The sequence below is a fragment of the Strongylocentrotus purpuratus genome, unplaced genomic scaffold (assembly GCF_000002235.5).
Source record: "Strongylocentrotus purpuratus isolate Spur 01 unplaced genomic scaffold, Spur_5.0 spur5_scaffold_21, whole genome shotgun sequence".
Lineage (NCBI taxonomy): Eukaryota > Metazoa > Echinodermata > Echinoidea > Camarodonta > Strongylocentrotidae > Strongylocentrotus > Strongylocentrotus purpuratus.
This window is the reverse complement of record NW_022145607.1, coordinates 18,256,868-18,280,389: the sequence shown is the minus strand read 5'-3', so window position 1 is coordinate 18,280,389 and position 23,522 is coordinate 18,256,868. Positions and strand designations below refer to the sequence as shown.

The 23,522-nt window shown below is 37.6% G+C and overlaps 1 protein-coding gene across 2 annotated transcripts in view; it reads left to right on the top strand.

The window, feature by feature from the left end:
• Nucleotides 1-22,432, top strand: part of LOC584902 (sestrin-1) — a 64,836-nt gene extending 42,404 nt beyond the window's left edge. For both annotated transcript variants that reach the window (XM_030995229.1, XM_030995230.1), the window contains 6 exons: nt 5,955-6,137; nt 7,124-7,321; nt 8,974-9,106; nt 12,669-12,909; nt 14,672-14,897; nt 15,230-22,432. In XM_030995229.1, the coding sequence (XP_030851089.1) occupies nt 5,955-6,137; nt 7,124-7,321; nt 8,974-9,106; nt 12,669-12,909; nt 14,672-14,897; nt 15,230-15,316 (1,068 nt within the window). In that variant the 3' untranslated portion in view covers nt 15,317-22,432. The remainder of the gene's footprint in view (nt 1-5,954; nt 6,138-7,123; nt 7,322-8,973; nt 9,107-12,668; nt 12,910-14,671; nt 14,898-15,229) is intronic.
• Nucleotides 22,433-23,522: the final 1,090 nt, after the last annotated feature.

The window sequence follows — 23,522 nt, the reverse complement described above, 5'->3', positions numbered from 1 at the left end:
TATTAATAGTTCATGGAGTACAGTTTGAATAATTAAATCCCCCACTGACCTAGGGAGCCATGACCTGGAATCAATAACAATTCTGTCCATACCTGACATTGTCGAACTACATTGAAAATGAGAACTTTGTGCAGGATGAAATCTTTCTACATGGTACTTTTCCATTCAGGGATAAAATTCATTCCCTTCCGATTCTATATCTGGTAAATGTCGAGAATGGATGTACATGTACATACCCTAGGGGAACTGCCAGCATAAAACATCTAGGCCTGGCTCGTGGACATGATATTGATATGTAATTGCTGGCCTTTTGAAAAAGATTATTATTGTACTGTTTGACAGACAGCTCTTATCACCTTTAGGAGCATAGGTATGTTTGGATGTCATTTCTAATAAAAATAAATGAGTCCAAGGTGTTTGGCTTATACTATTTTAAGACAGCATTCAGATGCATGCAGAAGGGTCTGTTTTTACTTTAAAACTCTAGTCTAAATGCTCAGACTGAATGTTTGCACTGTTCAGGGGTGATAGTAAACTTGAGCATGGTTAATAAAGGAACATTGATAAGTAAGGCTACATGTAGTGCAATACATACAGTAGTTGAATATAATAGGAGTTAAGTGTCATTGGTAATTGATCGTAATATTTTCACTATTTTTCAGAAAGAAATCTACAACAAATTGACCTGCAGGGTGTATGGACATGTAGAGATGGTATTGTGAAGGCCTACTTGAAAATAATATAGGCCTACATACATGTACACATACTGTAGGCTTATAGGATCTGTTGGAGCCTTGGTAACTGGGTAATAACAACCAAAAATAGTTAAGAAAAGTCTCTCTGAAAGCGGCTAAGTTCAAGTCAGTGTAAACTGAGCCATTTATTTGATCCACACAGTTGATGTTTGCAGCAGTGTCAGGTTGTCACACATCGTTACCAAGGTAACAGGCTCACCAGGTGATAGATGAGCTTGCCAACACGTCCAGGGACCTTGATGGACCCCTGTGTAACCTTTGACATCCTTTATCCCCCCCCCCCCTCTCCATCTCTTTCTTCTCCTCCCTCCCTCCACCAATCTCTGTTGCCATGTGAAGTGTCAACTTTCAAAGTTTTGATCAACTGAAATGAACACAAATTGCTTGCATCAAAATCAAATGTACACAGCCTAGATTCTTCTTTGGAGGAGGAGGGGGGGGGGGGTACCAGCTTTGTCTCAAGAGTTGTTCTTGAAGTTGAAGCAGTCAAATAATACCTGAATTGAGATTAGATTTACACTTCATAAGAACATAGTTTTAGAAAGAAATATTATGAACAAATCTCTGCTATTTATATGCCGAAATGGCACCTTCTTTGTTGTTGTTCATTGTAAATTTGGGATATTAGTTTGCATTTTCCTGCAGTTGGTATTGTCCTTTTGAGTACCACCTGCTTTTTATGATATCTTTGCTATTTTTCTTTACTTCGTCATTTTCATTTTTTTCACAGTTCAACCCCCTTTCATCACATTGCAAGTAGGTCATCAGAGACGGTGCATATTTTATCATCAACTTTTTATGTCATGTCAGCAATCTGTGTTCTTAAGTGGGAAATATGAAACCAGCATTAACCAAACATTGACTGTTAGCAGAGTCTGACAGACAAAATATCGCTATTCAATAAAGAGATAAAGGGGTTATCTCCTAAACACGAGAGGCCAACTGTATACAATGGAGTCACTTCTCCAATGTTTGGAAGCTGTAAACAATATTTGGTTTCTACCCTCATGCCCTGGATCAGGGCAACCCTTCTCTCGCTCTCTATTCCTATTGGATGGCAATGACCCGGCCCAGTACACGCCTCCTGTGTTGTGCCCCCCCCCCCCATCACCTGATCTTTCGAGAGCAGTATGAGTCACAGTCGGGTTCACGTACATGTACATACTTCTTTTGTAGGTTTATGGTTGAATATCTTGCTTTACTATATTCTTATATCCCTGGTGTCATTTGTTGGTAAACGTAGGTCTAGATTTGCTTCGATCATGTTCTTCTTTTGGGGTTTTTCTTTTCCCCTTCCTTTTCCTTTCTCCCATCCCCCTTCCTACAGTTATTGAAAAGCCAATCACTTGTCGGTTATCAGTCAATTTGGGGTTAGTCTTTTGATGTGGCTGAGGTACTGTAAAACCAGAAAGTTTTGCGACCTGAAACTTCGAGAATCAGAGCCGATAGGCGATAGCCTTTTTTGCAGCATTTAACTTTCGCAAATCTGGACTCCTCGCGAAAGTCACACACCAACAAAAATCTGGTTTTACAGCACCCTTCAAGCTCTCAACAGAAGATATCAACCTGAATAAACCTGGGACTTCATTTTTATTTTGAATAAAACCATTCTTCATTTTCTGTACCGGTATTCATTTTCCCATACCGGCAACCACTTTCTAAATGAAGAAGCCCCATAAAGTGGGCAATCACATTCACGTGGGATTCGTGTGATCTTTAATTTTCCTCTCTCCTTCTTTTCTGTGGCATATGTCTTGCACCTGTTTGGCAATTCAGTTTGCATTTTCAGGTGTATTATCAGTTTCGGGATGCCTCTCCATATACCAATGCAATTAATATACACATGTGTTTCTCTCTGTATAAATAAAATAGATTACAGATTAGACAATGCTTTAATGAGTTTAATATTGCTTTTCATTATTATATGAAAAATGCCATATGTTGACCTGACATAGCAACACATGTAGTACATGACTGGAAAAATAGTTTATTTGCTCATTTTAAAGATACAGTACAAATATAAGGGTCCTCTTGTTTCTTTTAATCAAACTATAGTTAAAATTGTAGGGTCTTTTTGCATGGTCATAGTTTTTATATTATAGAGACCAATGGGCATTTACAGTTTTACATTTTATTTTCTCTAAGTTCCTCTAACTCCCAGCAGGTTCATAAAGAGCTCAATATTCATTTGACATATGATTCCTGTTGGTGTCGAACACTGTGCACTAAATGTGTGCAAACATGCATTCTGACATTATTAAAGACAAATACAAAATAAAACAAAGCAAAAGAAACAACAAATAAAGTCTGATAAAGTGAATTCATATACATACATGCACACCAACATGTATCTCAAATTCATTTTTGTGAGTACATAATCACAAGAAAAAATCCATGGTGTACGTACGACAAAAATAATGGACAAAAACATGCGCACAGGTCCATGAACTTGAATGTGTATTTACACGGCACATTTGATATTGCACATGTGACTGGCTTCATTAGTGCAGTTACATGTACATTAACAATCATCTTTTATGCGAGGGCAATCGACTCGAAGACAACATGCTGTTTTGCCTGAATACATGTATGATGTATTGTTATTCCTTGCAGTGCTATGCTGAGGTATTTAACAGTGTTTGTTTTTAACACAACATGTGTATTGATTTGTAATTATATGTACATTGTATACAACAAAAGAATGATTAGGCCATGTAAAAAAATATACATGTTTAGCGTCCCCGCCCGCTTCCATTTTGGGGGCCGCCTCCTATTTTTTGTTTTTGTTTTTTGATTTTTTTTTGATTTATTTTTTTTGGATTTATTTATTTTTTTAAAAGAAAAAAAACATTAAAAACACTGCTAAAATGGATCTATTTCTGATTTTAAAAAAAAAATGTCAGCGGTCGTCTTGAAAAATAGCCTGATTGACAGGGAAAATGTACCGAGCGGACATTTTGGGCGGCCACTTTGAAAGAAAAAAAATAAAGGGCTTCCTCCTTCCTATTTTTCCAAAACGGGACGCTTAAAATGTTTTTTTATATTTGGCCTCAGATGATTATAGTATTAACTGCTTGGAGCCAGAAGGGTGTTACTCTATTTCTGCGGGAACCAGAAGGGCGTTAACCAAAATCATTAAATTGTCATACCTCAAACACCTGTCAAGATTAATAATCAGTTATGTGCATGCATCTAGCTTTTACTTGATGCCTTAATATTGAAATAAATAGAAATAAATCGAAATAAATGAATTAAAAGGATGGACCCTGAATCAGCATTATTGTGGTGTTGTAATATGATCTTGCATGATGAAGCAGATAATGAGCTATTTTAGCTCAAGAGTGACAATTGTGTTTATGGTGAGCAAACATTTGAATGTTTACTCACTTACTCAAACAGTGAACAATCGTCAAGACAGCCTGCATAGCAATCTACAGATACAGTGTAGCATGACTAAGCAAAATTTGGCTTTTTATTGGAGGTGGGGAGAGGGTGTTGGAGTTAGTTTAATTGATTGCTGTCAAGTATATGAAGCCCTGTTCACATACTGTAGGCCTTGCTAAACTTCTGGGATGAAATATTAAAACGTAGTGAGCTTCAACTGTATCTTATAACATGCAGAAGTGGGTTCACATAAGACCATTGTTGCATCGTGGTAAAACATATACCCATCTTTGGTTGCACTGCATCCACTGTTTTTCATCCCGACTTGCCATTCATTTACATTTTAGAAAAAAAGAGCATGCCACTGTTAAAGGGATCGTTTAACAATGTTAGTATGAGATGCATGGCCCTACGTGTTATCATGCAGTGCCCTAAAAAAGCGCTTCAAAATATCAAGAAGTGCCTCAAAAAAGTAAAAACCTTTGAGTGACCGGTTTTACCATACTCATTTTCCCTAATAGACTGTAGTGTTATGAAAACCGTTTGGCAGACGCAAAATTTGATTTCGATTTTCTATCATAAATATTTTGATAATCAGGCGATCGGCTTGTAAAAAGTCATGGTGTTCCTGACTGACCTAAAGGTTTATAATTATCATTGCAGCATGAGCTAAATCAAGGATTTTTGTAAAGGATCTAAGACAAAGTTACGGTATCCCTTTAAGCACATAGTGTGAACAAGCTTTTCAGTATTGAATCTATCACTCTACATTAAATATGGATATTAATACAGTGAGTGCTGGTATCCGCCAGGTACTTATGCTCATGTAACTCTCTTTGTCCATATGCAATCCTGCCAATTTTCATTTTGGCAATTTCAACCTGCCAATCATCCATTTATGACATCAAGCAGTTTGGAATAATGAAAACCTCACCATAAAAGCATAAATTTAAAATTATAAATACCCTCAAGAAAAAACACTGAGTCTATCACTATGCTGATAACCTTGCATTGGCTCTGTAGTTTAGCTGCTTCAGAGAATTTAGACATTGTACAGAAACTATGAAATAAAAAAGAACACTGTTTATTGCTGCAATGATATATACTGATGGAGTTACTAATATCTCAGCAAAATATAAAGGAGTAGGACTGATTACTAGACATAGAGCTTCTTTTTGTTATCTCACAGGGCAAATAGCTATTAAGATCAAGTGGATCATGTACATGTATTATCATATAAGCATGCACTTGGCCCTTTATTTTTTAATGATAATGTGATTATTTTGATTGATGTATTTGTACGTGTGGTTTGATCTTGTTTGTCAGGGCTTTTTATCTGATATTATTTAGAGAAGGAGGGTGGGTGAGAAGATATTATTCTGTTATCGTGACATATTTATAAGTTAGATTATTTATGGCTAAGAGTTGATTTGTTCTGTTTTTGTTTGTTAGTTGTTGGGGAGTCCACTCAAGCAGATGCATGGTATGGACATGTCAGACACTTCAATTTTCCCCTCATGAAACATCTCATTAAATCCCATGCAGCTTCAATAAACAGTTGTTGTTGTTATTATTGTATGTACCGGTATGTATTTTTTGCTTGTGCTCACTTTGACTAAAATCTATGTTTTGATAATTTCTCCCAACTTTCTTTCTCTCTTTCTCTTTCTCTTTCATTTCACTGTCCTTTTCTCCTTTCTTTTACACATCTTGTCTCTCTTTTTTTTTTCTGTCTCTCTCTTTCTCTCCCTCTCTCTCTCTCTCTCTCTCTCTCTATCTCTTTCTCTCTCTCTCTCTCTCATCTACCCCCTGCAGACAGCTGCTCGTCACAGATGCTCGTACGTGATGGGATTACAAGAGAGCGAGTTCTTGTCGCAGGGCGGAGATCGGGAGTGGCTGCAGGGGCTGGAGCATGTACCTCCTAAAATCCAAGACCTCTACGAGCTCATCAAACTCCTTTCACATCGGCCGTGGCTCATCACACAAGAATTAATAGAGGTAAATTTTATGATACAAAAATCTCCAGAGAAAAACCTATCCTCTGTGAAGGACCTATTGAAAGAAATGAACAGGTACGATAGAAATACCTCAGGAAAGCTTCCCCCCCCCCCTTATCATTTATGACCTACATGTATAACATGTAGTATTAAAAAAGGTTAACAATGTAAAAATAAAATTGATATAAAACAAAAGAACAAATGTGAATTCCAGTTTATCAATTGATTGTATAATAGAAACATATACATGTGTGGAGTCTAGCGCTGTGGTTCATATGTTGATAAACCCAGCAGTATTTTGAGTTCCCTTCTAGCGTGAAAACCCATCCCATGTGTACCTGCCAGACAGCAAGTCTAAATATAGCAATGCAAAGTGCCGACCATGAGACCTGTGAAAGTCTTCAGGATTCAACCAACATTATTACACCACTAGGGGCTGCTGTTTGATACCATAGTAGTGACGGGTATGATGTTAAAGACTCTTGTCACTTGCTGCCTGTAGCGCTTCGGTTTTCTATCAGATTTTTTTTTACCAACACTCATTAAACCTTGAGAGGTACTACTACCAAATATTTCTTCAGCTAATGAAATGAAGTGTCTGGCCTCTTTGCCTTGACTATTCACAGGCTGTAACATATACAGGTGTACAGGTGTATGTAGGCATATATTTGCCAAATAAACTTGCCCATAAAATGTCTACTCTAATGACTCCAAAGACTAAGAGACGATATGTACTTGATTGTTATGCAAAATGTTATTCATTTTTATTATTTTAGTAAGGTCAACACAACATTTGGTCTATTTAGATTGCATTTCTAAAGATTATGTGGAGAAAGATGAAGTACAATGTACACTAGGTTTGAGCATTTATTCCCCATTCAACTCTTCAGGGATTTAAAGAGGTTATCATGTGTGTAAAGTAAACATACATGTAATGCATAATAACAACATTATAATATACCTATAATTTCTTTCTCTCTCCGACAGAAATTACTGAAAGGTCCCCACAATTGGACGTTATCGGAACTAGTCCAAGCGTGTGTCCTCATCTCCCACTTCACATCACTACCAAGCTTCATCTACGGCTGCGGCATCAACCCTGAAATCGACATGGACGGAGGTCACACGCTGAGACCGCCCTCTCTGACGGACGAGTCCGGTCTTTCAAATAACAATAAGCCAAATGTAAGTCTGAAGTAGAAAGTTTGGTGTAAAGAAATCTCATCAAAAACCAGGGATGCCAGTTTTCAGGCAATAGCCTGAATTCAGTCCCTGGCGAGTTATTTTCAGACCATAGCTCATTCTAGGTGATTTTCAAGCCCTCTGAGCAATTCTAACTGGCATCCCTGAAAAAGTAGTGTTTAGTTGTTAGAGAAGAGAAGAGAAATCAATTGTTTCCAACATTTACACAGCATGTGTGAAAGCAACTACATGTATTACTATTATTATTAGTCTTACTATATGAACAAGGTATACAGATTACGTTCTTTTGATCTCTTTCTTTATAAATTGCTTTCAGTGATCAAGAAATAGGCTTCTGTGTGTACATCATTGTAGAAAACAAAACATGAGGCTGAATGCTTTTCTTACTAATTAAAATTCAAGAAGTTAAGACTGCTAAAGTGATGGTTGTGGCTTCGACAATCATTTTCAAAATTACAGTGTTGTTCTTATCATTATGCATCATATTCAGGTGCTACATACTTGTACATGTACATGCAGAAATAAGAGATCATGGGTCTCAATGTTTGATCATGTTTCTCTATCACATTCTCTATACACATATTCTGTTCACACATGAAATTGGCAGAGGAAACACATATTTTACATTATAATATTTCATGCTTCACAATTTTAAATATGAAGAGAGAAGTCGGTCCACAAGTCAACCCTTCTCTTCCCCACCTTGAAGTGCACAAAATAGGTGGGAGAGTATCGCCCTTGGGGCGTGTACGTGCTCAACGGGAGAAACTCAACACCAGTCTCCCCTCATCCAAATGATCTATTGACAGATATAGAGTTACCAGAGGGCTCTGAAAATGTTCGCCTTCTATCGTCACCTTGTTATATGTAGCTGGTCATCATTGCATGGTCACGCTGTTCTTAAGAATAGTTTCAAGTGGTCAGACCTGTCTTAAATAGTGACCACCTCTCTAGAAAGGCCACCTATGAAAGATGGAGGTTTACCAGAGAGCTGTGGGAATTGTCACCTTCTAAAGAGGACCTTATTTTTGTAGCAGACACTTATGGCTTGATAGTGCTTTTCTTTAGAAGTGCTATCACAGTTTATGACCCAACAGTAATCATGGTGTGTCAGAATGACCTGTCTTATAGTGGCCACCCCTCTCTATTAAAGGGCCACCTTCTATAGCATTGCCCTAACAGTCATGACCTATATTGAGATGACCTCTTTTTTTCTGTGGTATCTCGAAAAGAAATACATATTCCAAACTGGGACCTACGTTTATCTGCAAAGTGATAATCAATATCTATAGATGAATGTGCAAAAACGCAACAACAACATTTTTGCCATTAACATTGTCAGGAATAAACAGGAATAAGAAACAAATACATATATATGACATATTGAGATAGGGCATTTTGTCCATTCATAGATAACGTTTACAATTAAAAGAGATGAAACTGGAAACAATCATACATGTACATGTATGATATAAAAGAAAAATTAAAGCAATGCAAATGAATAATGATATTTTATCATCATAAAATTGCACTCACTTCGGCCGATAGGCTGCCATGTACGATTTTTTTTTTATACCACAATAAATAAATAAAAATAAATAAAATAACCGTCCCAATTTTTGTAATCATTTCAGGAGGAGTCAGCTGGAGGGAATGTAGAGGAGCTGGTTCAGAAGATGAAGAACATTGAGAAGCAGAGCGATACAGAGGACTCTCAAGAGGAGAAAGTCAAGAAGTTTGAGAAAGTCAGGGAACAGAGCGGCAAATGTAAGTAAATCAATCATACATTGTAGGTGTAGCTGGCCACGGTGGGGATTGTCTTTGGTGGTAAAGCCCTATGTGGGTAGTTTCTTTTTATTTATTTATTTATTCATTTATTTATTATTTCTTTATGGAGGAGGGGTAGCCCCGAAGCCAAATGTATAGTTATGTTATTACAAATATTGGGTATTGTTCGAACCTATTTAGCCTTACATGTAATTAGTAACTAAGGCAAGGAAAAGCAAGAGTGTTAAAGATGCCTTCATTATCTTTTAAAGGTAAGATAGGGAGATGCTAAGTAAAGCATCTAGAATAAAGGATGAATGGACAAAACTTTTATCGATTAAATCTGAGGAAGGGCAACACCTGTCAGTCATTCCGTAATAGCTCAGACGGAAACCTGGCAATGGACCTAACAGAAAAGAATGATTAAGATTGAATAAAATATTCTGCATCATAAAGAAGAAAAGGATTCCTTGTTGACATGCCGACTCATGATGATGTCATCTGTGAAGTCATGATTGAAAAAGTACAAGGGAGGTTGTTGGAGTGCACATGGCTAGCAACATCACATTAGTATTATTATTACTAGCATCAAAACATTGGCAATGTAAACTTAGCTACACCAGTCCGCCTCGTTCAGATATAGCACTGTAAACCGGCTAAAAGAAAAGAGCATTTCACCGTCCCGTGTACATTGTAAGTGCTTCGCAAGTGGTGCTGTAAGCATTTGAGTTAGCTGCTGGCAATAAGGCACCTACCAGGGTGGGTATTCTGTTATCTGTGTGGTATGCCATGCAGATTTGCATTTGCGCTATGGTCATCACATGTTATTTATGCCGGGAAGGGGGGGGGGGGGGGGGTCTTTAAAGCAGTTGGCCGCATCATATAGTTGAAAAGGCTTTAACAGCATAACTTAACACCATTAGCAACAGAACATGAGCATACTGTATGAGTATTAAGATAACAGCTCAGATAAATGAAGAAACTTTAATTAAGCAAGAAGGAATCATGCTTTAACTATATATTGAAAGTGCATTTTAATTTGATATTTCCATCTCAAATATGAACAGCCCTCTCCTATCATCCTGATGCAATTATCATCCATACATGTACATTTACTCTTGAAAAATTATGTAGAGATATATAGAGAAGTGACAATTGATCAATAAGGTTGGTTCTCTTGAAGTAGCATGCATGAACATTGTTAAAATTGTATCAAGCATGATATACAGTACAAATAGCCAATGGCCAAGTTTTCCAATCGATATTCCTATCTGCCGCAAATCGCCTCAGGGGCCTGCGCTGAGCATCTCCATCCAGACCCTGAGCCGCATTTAGACACTTGACATTTGGCTGACTTGTTTATTCAAAGCTGCCAAAACATTCAATGCCTGCTTAATCCTCCATTGGCATGTTGGTTGGACCAAGTGTCTAGGCTGCCATTAAAGATGAATCTAAGTTCTGGCCATGCAATGAGGTTGTGAAAGGAACTGTCTAAAAGCAATTTGGAAGGGTTGCATGTAGGACATAGGAATCGGTATAAACTTTAGGGTTTTGGAAATCAACTCAATCTCTATTATATCGCATATACTGCACACAGTAATAGCTACATGGAAGTAGGAGTAGGAGTGGTGGTTATTTTACCTGACTGCTAAGAAAGCATTTTAAATGCTTGTTCGTAAGCCTCTCGGAGGTAATATGCACACATGTGTCAGGAATGTCTGGTCCAAATTTTCATCTATTTTTCCTGTATTTCTCGCCATCCAAATATAGGGGCATATGAATAGCAACCATTTGCAGGAATATTACTTCTATGATATTCTTCCAAACTAAATTTAAAAGAATGAGAAGGCTCACAAATTTATTTGTTTAATTTAACCAGAACTCAACGTCTCTTTAATCCTCAACTACCTGGCATCTTTGTGCAAGTGTCTAGGCAGCCAATAAGAGAGGGCGGTGTAGTACCAAGGGCATTGGCTGCCTGTTCAGCCTACCTCATCCTTAATTCCCCTTTGTATCATTGTGGTCTCCTAAACATTGCGGTTTTACTTGAAGTTGAAGGCTTGCCAAGTGTAGCACCTCACCTGGTGTATGTTTACAAACATGGCTTAGGCCTAAATATTTATACCCCTCCCCCCCCAAAAAAAAAAAGCGGGGGACAAAAAAGAATGATAGAAGGAGGAGGAGGGGGGGGGGGAATATATCAAACAATTTACCAACATTAACACAGAAAACTAAAGAAGAAAGAAAGAAAGAGATAATGAACAAGAAAAGATAATGGTCTGTAACAACAATAACAACAATAATGGTATGTATCAACATAAACAAAGAAATCTAGTTATTTAGAGGGTGGTACAGTGAACAACAAGATGAATTCCTGATAGCGCTCATATTCTCCATGCTAGTGCTCAAGGCACTGCAGTATTAACTGGCTCCTGCTTTGCCACTAATAGTGCTCACAGCATTCATTGAAGGAATTCCTTCCTACCAGTATCATTTAACCCCTGGGTGGAGAGTGGCAAATGTAGATCAAAATTTTATGCTCATGAATTATGATGTCATACTGGAAAAGATCGGTGTACTTAAATGTTTTCTCATTTAAAAAGTTGGTGTACCATATCATTTGATCGTAATACCTAGACAAAGAAAGTAACGATTTGAAGAAAAAAGGGGGGGGGGGAGGGTATATGAAGGGTGCATGATTCACAGTCGGCATTGTCCAATTAGTATAACGAGAGTGGATAAATGCTTGGAAAACCAAGCTCATCAAATTGAATTTTCAACCGTAATTGGTCCTTAACCCTCATGTGGTTGCCGTTTCCCATGGCAACAATATTGCTGTCAAAATATTGACTTGAAAAGGAGGTAGCTTAATCACTTTTTTCTCCAAATTGAAGGGGAAAACAAATTTGGGGATTAATGAATACTGAAAGAAATTCAAAGAGATGATAATCCAGTGGTTTAAGCCATTTGTTGGTGTGGTAACAGGTGCAATGGTGGGTGTCAATCTGGGGATATGGTGTTTACAGGATTACATCACTATGCATGGGACAAGTGGAAACTGGAAAGAAAAAATGTGGTCATTGTGGAGGGTTGTTTCCAGGATTTGTAATCTGTTAATGATATAAGTTGCTTGTACCCCCCCCCCCCTTCCCCCACCCCGTTTCTCTTTCTTTCTCTCTCAATTTGTTTCACTCTCTATCTTCTCTCTCTCTTTTTTTCTTGAAAATTGTGCCATCTTGGGAGTTTTCTTATGAAATTTGAAGTTACTTGACTAGTAGTGTAATGATTCTTTTTTATACAGTTTAATTTCAGAGTTTTTTCAATTGGTTTGAATTAAAAAAATAATGTTTTTGCCTGATCTTCAATATGAAACACTACCCCTCATATACATAAAGCTACTATTATAGTACACACAGGTAGCGGGAAAAACATTGGAAATAATCACAATTTGTATACATAATTACACATACAAAAAGCTATTATTAAAGTACATGCAATTAGGGGGAAAAGTATTGGTAGTAATCAAAAAGTATATACGTTTATTTCTCATTGTAAACCCTAGTACTGCCAAGGAGTCCTGGTTCATGCGGGGAGAGGGAGGACATCACGCCATTTGTCCAGGATCCCAGCTTCCTCTACGAGGACTTTGCCAGACGGGGGGAGAACTCCCAGTTCCAGACCTTCCGGGCCCAGGACTACACCTGGGAGGACCAGGGCTATTCGCTGGTCAATAGGTACTATCCAGATGTCAGTCAACTCATGGATGACAAGCTCGGTGTGGCTTACAACATGACCTACAACACGTGAGTTTAGAAGCTCTGTTCTTTGTTTTCTTGGATGTGCTTTAATGCACGGATGGCCAACCTTTTAAAGCTCGCGGGCCACAGCTAACGATTGTCATAACTTGGCGGGCCGTAGCTAGTCTCCCCCCTGCCCCACACACACACTCATGCAATACGTGTACACACCTGAAATTCTGCAAAAACAAACAAGCAAACAACAAGATCAGAGAGAAAAACAAATCAGGCTTATATTTAGTGTGATTTCTGTGGCTTGCACTTTTCTACTATGTTGTTAACCTCCATTACATACTCTGGTGAAAATGAGGTAAAGTGGTCCACCTTTCTCTTCTATGAAGAAATACTTAAGAGACCAATCTGATTTAAAGTTTCTGCCTTCATCAGAAACTCTCCTTTTCTTCGCAGGTCTCGAGGTCGTTGCCATGTTGGTTGTTATTTCAATCAAAATCAAGGACACAGCAGAAAGAATATCCTAAATGTATTACTTGTACACTGTACATCTAATTGAATGCGGTGTAGAGGGAAGGGGACTGACTATAAAGTTTACGATTAAGATTCATGAGAAAATTGTACGGCGGGAGAAAAGAGTTGTAAGTTTGAAAACAAGTATGGCATTTCAAACATTATTTCTTGATTCACAACATTTGTTACTGCGTGCGGAAATTACAAACTGAAATTTACACGGCGAGTGATACGCGGGTATTAATGTCATTAATATAATATAATGAGAGGGAATTTGAGGAGTCAGTGTATCACAACAGTTGTTACTGCATGTGGAAATTAGAAACTGAAATTTACACGGCGAGTGATATTAATGCGGGTATTAATGTCGTTAATATAATGTAATGAGAGGGAATTTGAGGAGTCAGTGTATCACCAAGTAACGAGTCAATGCGTTGTGAAAGATGAAATCAAATTATGGAAATATTAGAGCTGCGTGTACATGTTTTACCCTACTTCATCGCTGCTATATGTGGCTGCATTTCATTTATGAAGTATTTTTTCACTGCTCCGCGGGTTGCACCAGAAGAGCTCGCGGGCCGCATGCGGCCCGTGGCCGCAGGTTGGCCACCCATGCTTTAATGCATGGTAGGCATCACTGTAAGGTTGAACAAAATTTGCTTCTGTTTGTCAATAGAGATTGGCAACTTTCACAATGCTTTTTACATCTTGCAGAATCTTACTTTAATAATAATAATAATAATAATAATAATAATAATAAGAATAATAAGCGCTTAGAGACATTTGTATTAAGCGCTATATACAAATTAAATATTATTATTATTATTAATAAAGTCCACTCCAAATTTTATTAAGTTAAACCAAAAATGGAAATTCTTTTTGCCCAATTGATCGTGAGCCCGGCAGCCACTGAGCAGCACCAAATCGACGTCGCTCTATCCCTTATTGTTGAACTCCAAACAAGGAAGCAGCAACTCCCGTCTTTTAACGTCTTTTGGTATGAATCAGCCAGGGTTCCACCCACGACCTCCCGGTTGTGAGGCGGACGCTCTACTGATTGAGCCAACACACCGGTATTTGAGTTGTTATGGTAAAAGCTTTGTATAATCACAAAAGACACAAGAGTTTAGAAATACTAAATTCCTTTTTGTTGTTCATCTTTTTGAAACTGACAATCTACACAAATGTGTTAACTTGGTTGGGCTGCAAAACAAATTGACATAAGCACTCTTCATTTCTATTGATTTGACACTCGTAAAAATTCAGACAAATTGATTTAGAATATTTCTCTTTCTTTCACTAGAATGGGCCATAAAAAGCAAGTGGACACATCGTTGCTGAGGCGAGCCATCTGGAATTACATCCATTCGTTGTATGGCATACGGCACGACGACTACGACTACGGAGAGATCAACGAACTGCTCGATAGGCAACTAAAGACGTACATCAAGACGATCGCTTGCTATCCAGATCGTACCACCAAACATGATTACGACAGCTTCTGGCTTGATTTCAAGCACTCAGAGAAGGTGAGCAATGAAACCTTGTGGCCTGAATTCTTAAAGATAACATTCGCAAAGAATTCCATGAAATCCACTAATTGGCAATTTCAGTAACGTATTCTATTGGTTATAATAATCATTTTCGTGTTAAATTTTTGTTATTTATATGTTAGCATTGAACTTACCCTAAAGTTGAATTTTTGAACATCTTTGCAATCATTTTTAAAGTTCATGCCGCAATTGACCAGTTCGTGCAGCTATTAATGCACCCTTTTCCCAAAAGAGACTTATGGCATTCAAATATGAAGACTGTTCTTTCTAATGTATTAATTGTTTTCTTCATTTCCTTTGTGTGTCAGGTCCATGTCAACGTGATGGTGTTAGAAGCCAGAATACAGGCCAGTCTACTCTACTGCTTACGAGCCATCATGAGATACATGACATGACCTTCTGACCTCCTTGAGGTCAACAGCAGCTATAGGTCAGATACATCTCTGAAGTTTTCTTCATGATGCTCTGTACAGTGCAAAGTACCGAACAATTTGCATAAATATTTCTTGTATCATTTGATGCTGTCCGTCCCGTACTCATGCCGTGCCCCTGCAACTCTCGCTGTCGTACTCCCGCTTGTCTTTATGCCAGTGTAGGCAACGCTCGAGGACCACTATCTGCTCTCTCCTGTGTGTATGAGCCTGTATAGAAAACAAACGTGTGCCCTGAACAAATTTTTGTAGCGGTGCTTTTCCTGTATATCAAGTCTCATGATGTGTGTAGGATACCGATGTACTGGAGTGCTCGAGAACGCTTTGATCAGAGAGTGACTTGGTGAGAACTTGGCAATAACTTGTGATGGGCGCGGTGCTGTATTGAATTGGCCATGCCTGGCAACGATTGCTGATGTGTACTCAAAACACAATGGAAAGTAGTGTGCTTAATGCTGCATGGGAGGTCGAGATGGTTTTGTGAAGAGCAGGAATTGAACTGATGGGTGTTCACTGTCTGTAGTAATCACTCCATTATCAATATACATGTAGTCTTGTGGGTGATAATAACCGTTAAAAAGTTACAATATATGGGCATGTAGTTGGTGCCCCACCTCTTAAATGATTAGACTACTTTTCGCAATCACTAAATTCATTTTCAACCCAGCTTTGTGCAAAACTTACCTTTTACTATCCATCCTGTGTCAGCTCTTATCATGTTGATTATTGCACATAGAAAAAAAAATCTTCAAATTTGCTATATTTGCCAGAATTAGGTGTCATTTCCAAAACGTTTTGGAATCCCATAACCCAATAAAATTCTATGTATGTGGACATACATTTGTATGCATGATGTTGCTGATGGTTATCAAAGTTTCTTATTAGCTTAATGCATTTCTATTGCTGCTCTTTTCCCAACTGTCAAACCAAATGAAAGTCGCTGACTAAGTTCTGCATCTGTTTAGCATTATGTATGTATATATGGCATTGTCGCTATTAAGTGTGCACATCGACCGGGCTGTGAAAGGCAACCAAATGGAGCTTTAGAGAGACTGAAGAAGAAGAGAACTTTGTACATAATATGTTTGTACTGTTACGGCTTTGTTATATGGAATTTAATATCTTTTGCAGTATTTAAAGGTTTTTATGAAACAGTTTTTTAGAAGTATTTTGATATTATCACAAGTTACAAGTTCAACAAGTTCAAAAAATTAAGAAAAAGGATCAAAGAAGTGCTTTCATCAACAAACAAAAAATCAAATCAAATCAAAAGTCAAACAGTGCTGATGAATTTTTGATACTAGCCCTTTTTCTGGCTTGCATAGCGTTTATGATTAGTAAAATCACCACAATGCAAACTGTCAGGAAAAAGCGAGTGTAGTGGTATTTAATCTGTTAAATATATTAAGAAGTTGCTTGAGAGATACGAGCGGATGTAATACCGGCCACCATATCTGTATACCAAAGAATTCGAGGGCGAGCTAGTGAATGCAGTCAGACCATCAATTCTCTGTCTAACCCTGCACTCAGTCTCACCCCAGCTGCATGTACAGTACATTTCTAACTCTTATGAAGAAGCAGAAGGCAGCTGATACAAAGACTATATTGCGCATGCTGCAACAGTTTGGTGAAGTGGAGGAGGATTGGACCTGCAAGTATTACAATGTTCAATTTGTAAGTCCTGCCAAACTTGGCTCAGCCAGGGTTTCTTGTGGACTTCATATCCTGTTACTTGTAGTGCACAATGTGGAGAAGGGTCATAGAGGTCACGGAAAGGTCCCGGAAAGGTCATTGGGGTCAAAGAGGACATCTTGGTTCTGACTGCATATCATTTCTACATTGGGATGATGAAATGTATACTACTCTTCATTTTTAATTTATTTCTTTAGTTATTTTTTATTTATATCATCATGAATTCATGTGATCTATGTAATGGTCAATTAAAATTGAAACTATTGGCTATTCATTGATCGGGCAGGGTATTGAAAAGTTAGGAAATATGCATACCGTTTTGTATTTGGCAGACGGGAATTTGTCACATATCTATTGTGCTTCATTTTTTTATTGCTTCAGTATTAACGTAACATTACTTTTATAACTTGGAAGATGTACTGACCTAAATATGTTGCATAGATGTACCGTAGTCAAGTACCATCGAAATTTAGATTTTTTTTCTTCTCAAAAGGCACATCCATTGTTCAGGCATCTGATTGCCCTCCCCCCCCCCCCCCCCCCCCCCCGATCTGCTGGGCAGATTGTCTGTAACTCTGTACAGAACCAGGCCAGAAGGATGTTTAGTTTGTGTTAAAGTACTGTCTGATGGTCCATTGCGGCCGCCAAAGAGAAATAGGAAAACTGGCCAATATAGACAGGTTGCTTTTTCTAGAGAGAAGGCTGCTAAGACAGGTTTGACTGTATAAGAGTTTAAACCATACTGGCTCCAAAAAGACAAGATGTGTTTGTTTCGTAGGATAGCGTCTATCCTCTAGTGAACAAAGTCTTGCATCATTATGAGCTTTCCAAGGTATAAAAACTAAACCCATTGTTTGCAAACATTTAACCTTCAGTATTTGACACTAACGGGCATTGCCATTGAAAGTCATGTATCATTTGATATGAGCGCGCTGTAAAACTATTAAAGCATCTTTCATCACTTCTCAAGAGAAAACTGTATATTCATGTTTATACTTGCAAACTGGTCACCCCTTTTTGTACAGGCCGTATTTTTAAGTAACAAAGTAAAATACAATACCTGTACATTTTACATGGTTCACCAGGCCCTAATAGTCTTCACTTTACAGTCTGATGCTTGGCGACTGAGTTCAGGATTGAGGTTTGTTCGTTAATAGGGGGACAGTTCACACATTTCATGTCCATGTACTCGGTTGCTGCTAAATTGTGCCAATTGTTACTCGTGTGCAACCCCTTTTTCGCGTGAAGGTGTGCATTAATAATGCTGGGATCCCTTGTGAAAGTGATCTTGTTCGCTTGCCCTATATTTGTTTATTGAGCTTACGCTTTATATGATGATCATCATTATTGATATTATGTGTGTACAACTGTACATTGTATATGCCAAAAATTGTGTTAACTTATGGTACTTCGTAAGTTGTTTGTAATGGATATTGAGTGTAGAAATATTTAGTGAAGAAGTCTTGGACATTCTCTTCTTGTGCCCCCTCCCTCCCCTCCCTCCCCTCCCCCTTCTTTATATAATATACATGTAAATGAAAAATACAATGTTATGGGCATGAAATAGACGATAGCAATCCCCATACCTCACTACACTTTCATCATTCTGTACTGTCAAAATACTGTCACGTTAGTTCTTCCACAAAGTTATAAGTAAAGTAAAATACCGTTGAATCAATATAAACATTGTGTGTGCAGTCTGCTATGTACAATGTTTTCGGCTGTGTTTGTCTTTTTACCGTGATGAATGCCTTTGTCCTTTTTTTAAATGAGAAGAGACGATGGTATTGCCACTGTACATTAGATATAAGAAACCAGACTTCATGCATGTACTTACAAATACTTTTTTGAATATATATATATATATATATTTGCCAACAGTGGAAAATATTTCATTACTGAATAATAACATGATTTTGTGTATAACAATTAAACCACTTCAAAATACAGTCAAACTTGTTTTATTGGCCACCTCTCCAGAAATGCCACATTACTATTGGTCACTCAAATTGCTCTCTGTAGCAGGAGCTTTGTATATTGAAGAACCTGGCTATAAAGGTCACCTGTCAACAGTGGCCACTTATTATGTTTCCATTGGGTGGCCTTAATAGACAAGTTTGACTGTATCTTCATTTTCATGTAAGCTAAACACTGCCTCAAAATCCATGATGATAATTGTTGATTCTATGTTTGTCAAACTCATCTTGATTCCAAATACACTGTTTACACCGTAATTATCTGGGCATAGCCCATCTGCCTTTTAAGGCATATATCTGTATTAGTGATTGAATACACAGTTAAAGTTATTCCTATTTGTAGATGCACTGATTGTATGTTTATTTTCATTTCAAGCTCTCATATGCAAGCTCCTATCAGAGTCTCAATCAGTAATAAAGTTGGGTATTGACAAGTGGCCCTTACATACATTTGGAAGTGGATTCTTAAGTAGGCTGGGGTGTATGACAATGTCACAATTCAGCTTCACAATATAACAAAAGGATGACCCATTACTAGGAAATCTTAGACAACTTTATTTTGTAATTTGTTACAGCCGATAAATACCTTTTGATAATACCAAATCAGGAGCGATCTTAGGACTCTTTTTCTCCTTTAGAAGGATAGGGATGAAAGCAGCTGAAGTAATTTCACCATTGTTAACAAAGTATATCAAAATATACATGTATATGTTTGCTGCAAAAATCCTTCTGCACATTGTATATGAAGTAATGTATGGTGCCAAATTGCTGTATCTTGATCGTTGTAGAACGTTGCCTAATTACTATGGCATCTCCTTTTCTTCTCCGCCATTGAATATTTTCAAAATTTTGTCCCAGTTGCCTTCTCCTTGCACATCTCATAGTTAGTCTGTGTTGTGTTTTTGGATTTGATCTGTAGTGGTGATAAGTATGGTAAATTTGATCGAGGATTCCTAAAGGAAAGAAAAAGGGGGAAATAGGATTGGAGTAACCTAGAGAGGGACTCATTGGCCAATCCTCTCCCAATTTTTAAATGCAAATCCCCCCTCTCCCCCTTTTCCACCCCACCCCACCCCACCCCACCCCACATGCACCTGGCTGTTAGACAGGGAACAATTTGTGAGTGTCCAATGTTATTTGAAGATCATTTGCACCAGACAGCAATTGAAAATGATTTAATTTGAATTACTGAATAATGTCCTCATTTGCAAGATAAAAGGTCATGTCATGTACCATATGTCATAGATATTAGGTCATAGTTCATAATATCGTAGAAATTGGAAACGGGTGCTTAACAATAAGGTATCAATAGAACACAGCTCAACACAATTGGCTAACTGGGGTTAGGGTCTTAAACTGTGGAGCAAAGTTTAAAATGTTTAAAATTCTCTGTAGGGGCTGTGAATGAAAAGTTCTCATGAGACACAAACTTCTAGACATATAGGTTTGCTTACGGTAGCTTTTATATGTAATTTAAAACATTCACAATTGGTTTCCTGTTCTTTCTCTTTGATTTTCTATGCATGAACTTCTACTTTTTTTTTATGGTGCAGATGAATCTGAACGATAATATTGTTTATTCCTTTCTGTAAGTCTCTCTGTTTCCATGATAGAACACATAGAAGTAATTTACAATGCCAGGGCCCAGTTTCATAAAACATGTTATCAATAACAAGTTACAGTAACTGTTATAAGCTACTGAAATCGTGGATGTCCTTATTTGTCAAAATAATGTACCTAATTTATATACAAATCAATCATACCAAATATATGTAACTCTCGTATCCCTGGTTAAAGGCAATGTTATGTATGAAGCTCAGCCATGTTTGATGGATAACAAGGTTTATTCTGAAGGAATGGAAAATAGTGGTAATGACCTGGTCATTAAAATGTTATGCTAGTAATCCCTTTGACAAGCTTTTTCATGTATTGATAATTGTAGAAAGAAGTATGTGTATGTATAGATAGGAACCAGTATGGGAGGGGGGGGGGGGGGGGGGAATGCAAGTTCAAACCTTGGCTGTGAATGTTCAATTTGATGTTGGTACAGACTGTCATGCATACTTTGTTTTCCTATATGAATCTGTTCCCTCCGTCCACTCTACAGATAATGATGCCCTTGCGTGGCTCTCCAACCTTGATAAGTCGCTTTAGATACAAAATGTCATACAAAAGAAGAAGACTCTACTGTATGAGGTGTATTTCGTAATGAAAGGACATGACTTTGAGTTGATGTCATCTGTTGAGACCCAAAAGGGTGTTAACTACATACAAAAGTATATGGGTTAACACCCTTCTGGCTCCGAACAGACGGTACCGCAAACAGACGATACTATCATTGTAGGTTTTCTATCTACTCATGTCCACATCACCCAAATCATACAGTGGTTTATAGCCCCATAATAGGTCCTTTCCTTTTCCCTGACATTGTAATTACACAGGCTGCATCAAGGCAATGGCCAGATACACCCAGTATACCCTGGTGTTTGATTGTACTTGTAATTTCAACTTAGTACCAAAAACACATCCCCCAATCAAATCCATGTTCCCTTTTACAGTGTACATGGTCATCCCTTGTGCTTGGTTTAGTTAAATCGTTTCCTTTAATGTATTACTTACAACAAAATAATTGGACATTCACATGAAATTGTGGGCATTAGTTAAATGTGGACAATTAATCTTTAATTTAGGCTGTTACGGTTGGTACACTGATGTTTTGTTTTTTCTTATATAAAGATGATTGTGAACTTTAGAGATACATACATATCTATGTACTTGTTTTGAAGTTAGTCATCCCATAGTGGGCAGGGTTGGCTCATTTTCCCTTTTGCCACAAGTACATGCAATACATGTATAGCTCCTATCAGCTATAATTGGGCAAACATTATGTTTGCCCCCCCCCCCTCTCCCCCATCTCAGTCTACACATATATATCTGCAAAGTTGCCTTGCTTTGCAACGGAAGCAAGATATTTTATTTCTTTCTGCAAGACCTTAGAATCATACTGGCTTCTCTAGCATTCATGTTGTTCATTTTACATATTTTTCAAGCTTTGCAAGTATCCCGTAACTCATTGGGGAGATTTTGAGATTATTCCCTTCAGATATTATGCGGGCTAAAATCTGTTGTAATTGTCAAAATAAACATAGACTTCTTCTCCCGTTAGGTGTTCAAGTTCAGGCCATTTGAAACTCCTATTGATATAGATATTTGATGTGTTTCATGTTTGACAATCATACTTTGAGTTGATAAAGTGGTTGCCCATTAATGAGATGTAATGGTAACTAAATGACTTGTGATCTAGTTATTATATTTATCTGAATATATTTTTTCCATGATATGAACTTTTTGTTTTGTTCTTTTTGAAATCCAAAGACATTAAAAGTATTTACTTCATGGTGACTAAATTAAAGCATTTGTTTGTTTGTTTGTTTGTTTTACCTGACTACTAAGAAAGCATTTGTGTGATTGTTAGTAAGCAACTAGAGGACCGAATGCATTAAGTCCTCTCTGAGGGACTTGGTAATGAAGATTAATGGCTTACCAAAGGGCCCTAGCGGTTCAAATGGACCTCCTGCTTATAATTAGACAATCGTTCTACCACTGAGCCAGCGCCTCCATTTTGTGTGTGTCTTGAGTTTGTTATTTGTCTGAATCATAGACGTGACTGATGGATGTTGTTGAAAACTTTGCTGGATGATGTACTATATGTAGGATTTATTGAAACCAAATTCACATCAAAAACCATGAACAAACAATCCGAAGACTGACACCTGTCTTGGGTACAATATAAAATTTAAATCAAGTATTCATAATAAAATAGCAGTAACGATTACATAAATAAGTTACATAAGTTAAAATATCAAATAACTGTCACCACTGAATATTGCAAAAAGGACATATAAACAATAACGATAAGTATACTTCATTACAATTACATCAATACAATTACAATTACATCAATAGAGGATTACTTTACTTCTACTACTTATAGGGTGCTCCACGAGGGACAATTTAAGAAGTGGAAGGGCACCAAGGTGCTTTTGTACTGATAGACAAGGAAAAATAAAGAGAATGCAACAATAAAGAGAAAGAGATCGAGAGAGAGAGAGAGAGAGGGGGGGGGGCACAGTGAGTGAGACGGCATGACAGAGACACGCATACACTGCACGCACCACCCCCACACAGGAAGAAAGAAGGCAAGGGAAAATAGGTTGTTCGTGAGGAGAGGGTTGATGGGCGGGGGAGTTTTGTCATTTTAAAAGGGAAAGGGCTATCGGTTTCATGTTTCTGGAACAGTTTATGAACCCTGACCAAATTTTAAATTTTATCCTGCCAAAACTGCAGGAACAAGCATTTTAAATGACCAAGGAGCTGACGCAGGGGTGGTAAATGGTGATGTTGTGTAAGCCTGCTTCCCTTCTCCAAAAAAATAAAATATATATAAATGTATAAAAAAGTAAAAATGATGAAAATAAAAAATAATAATAATTAAGAAATAA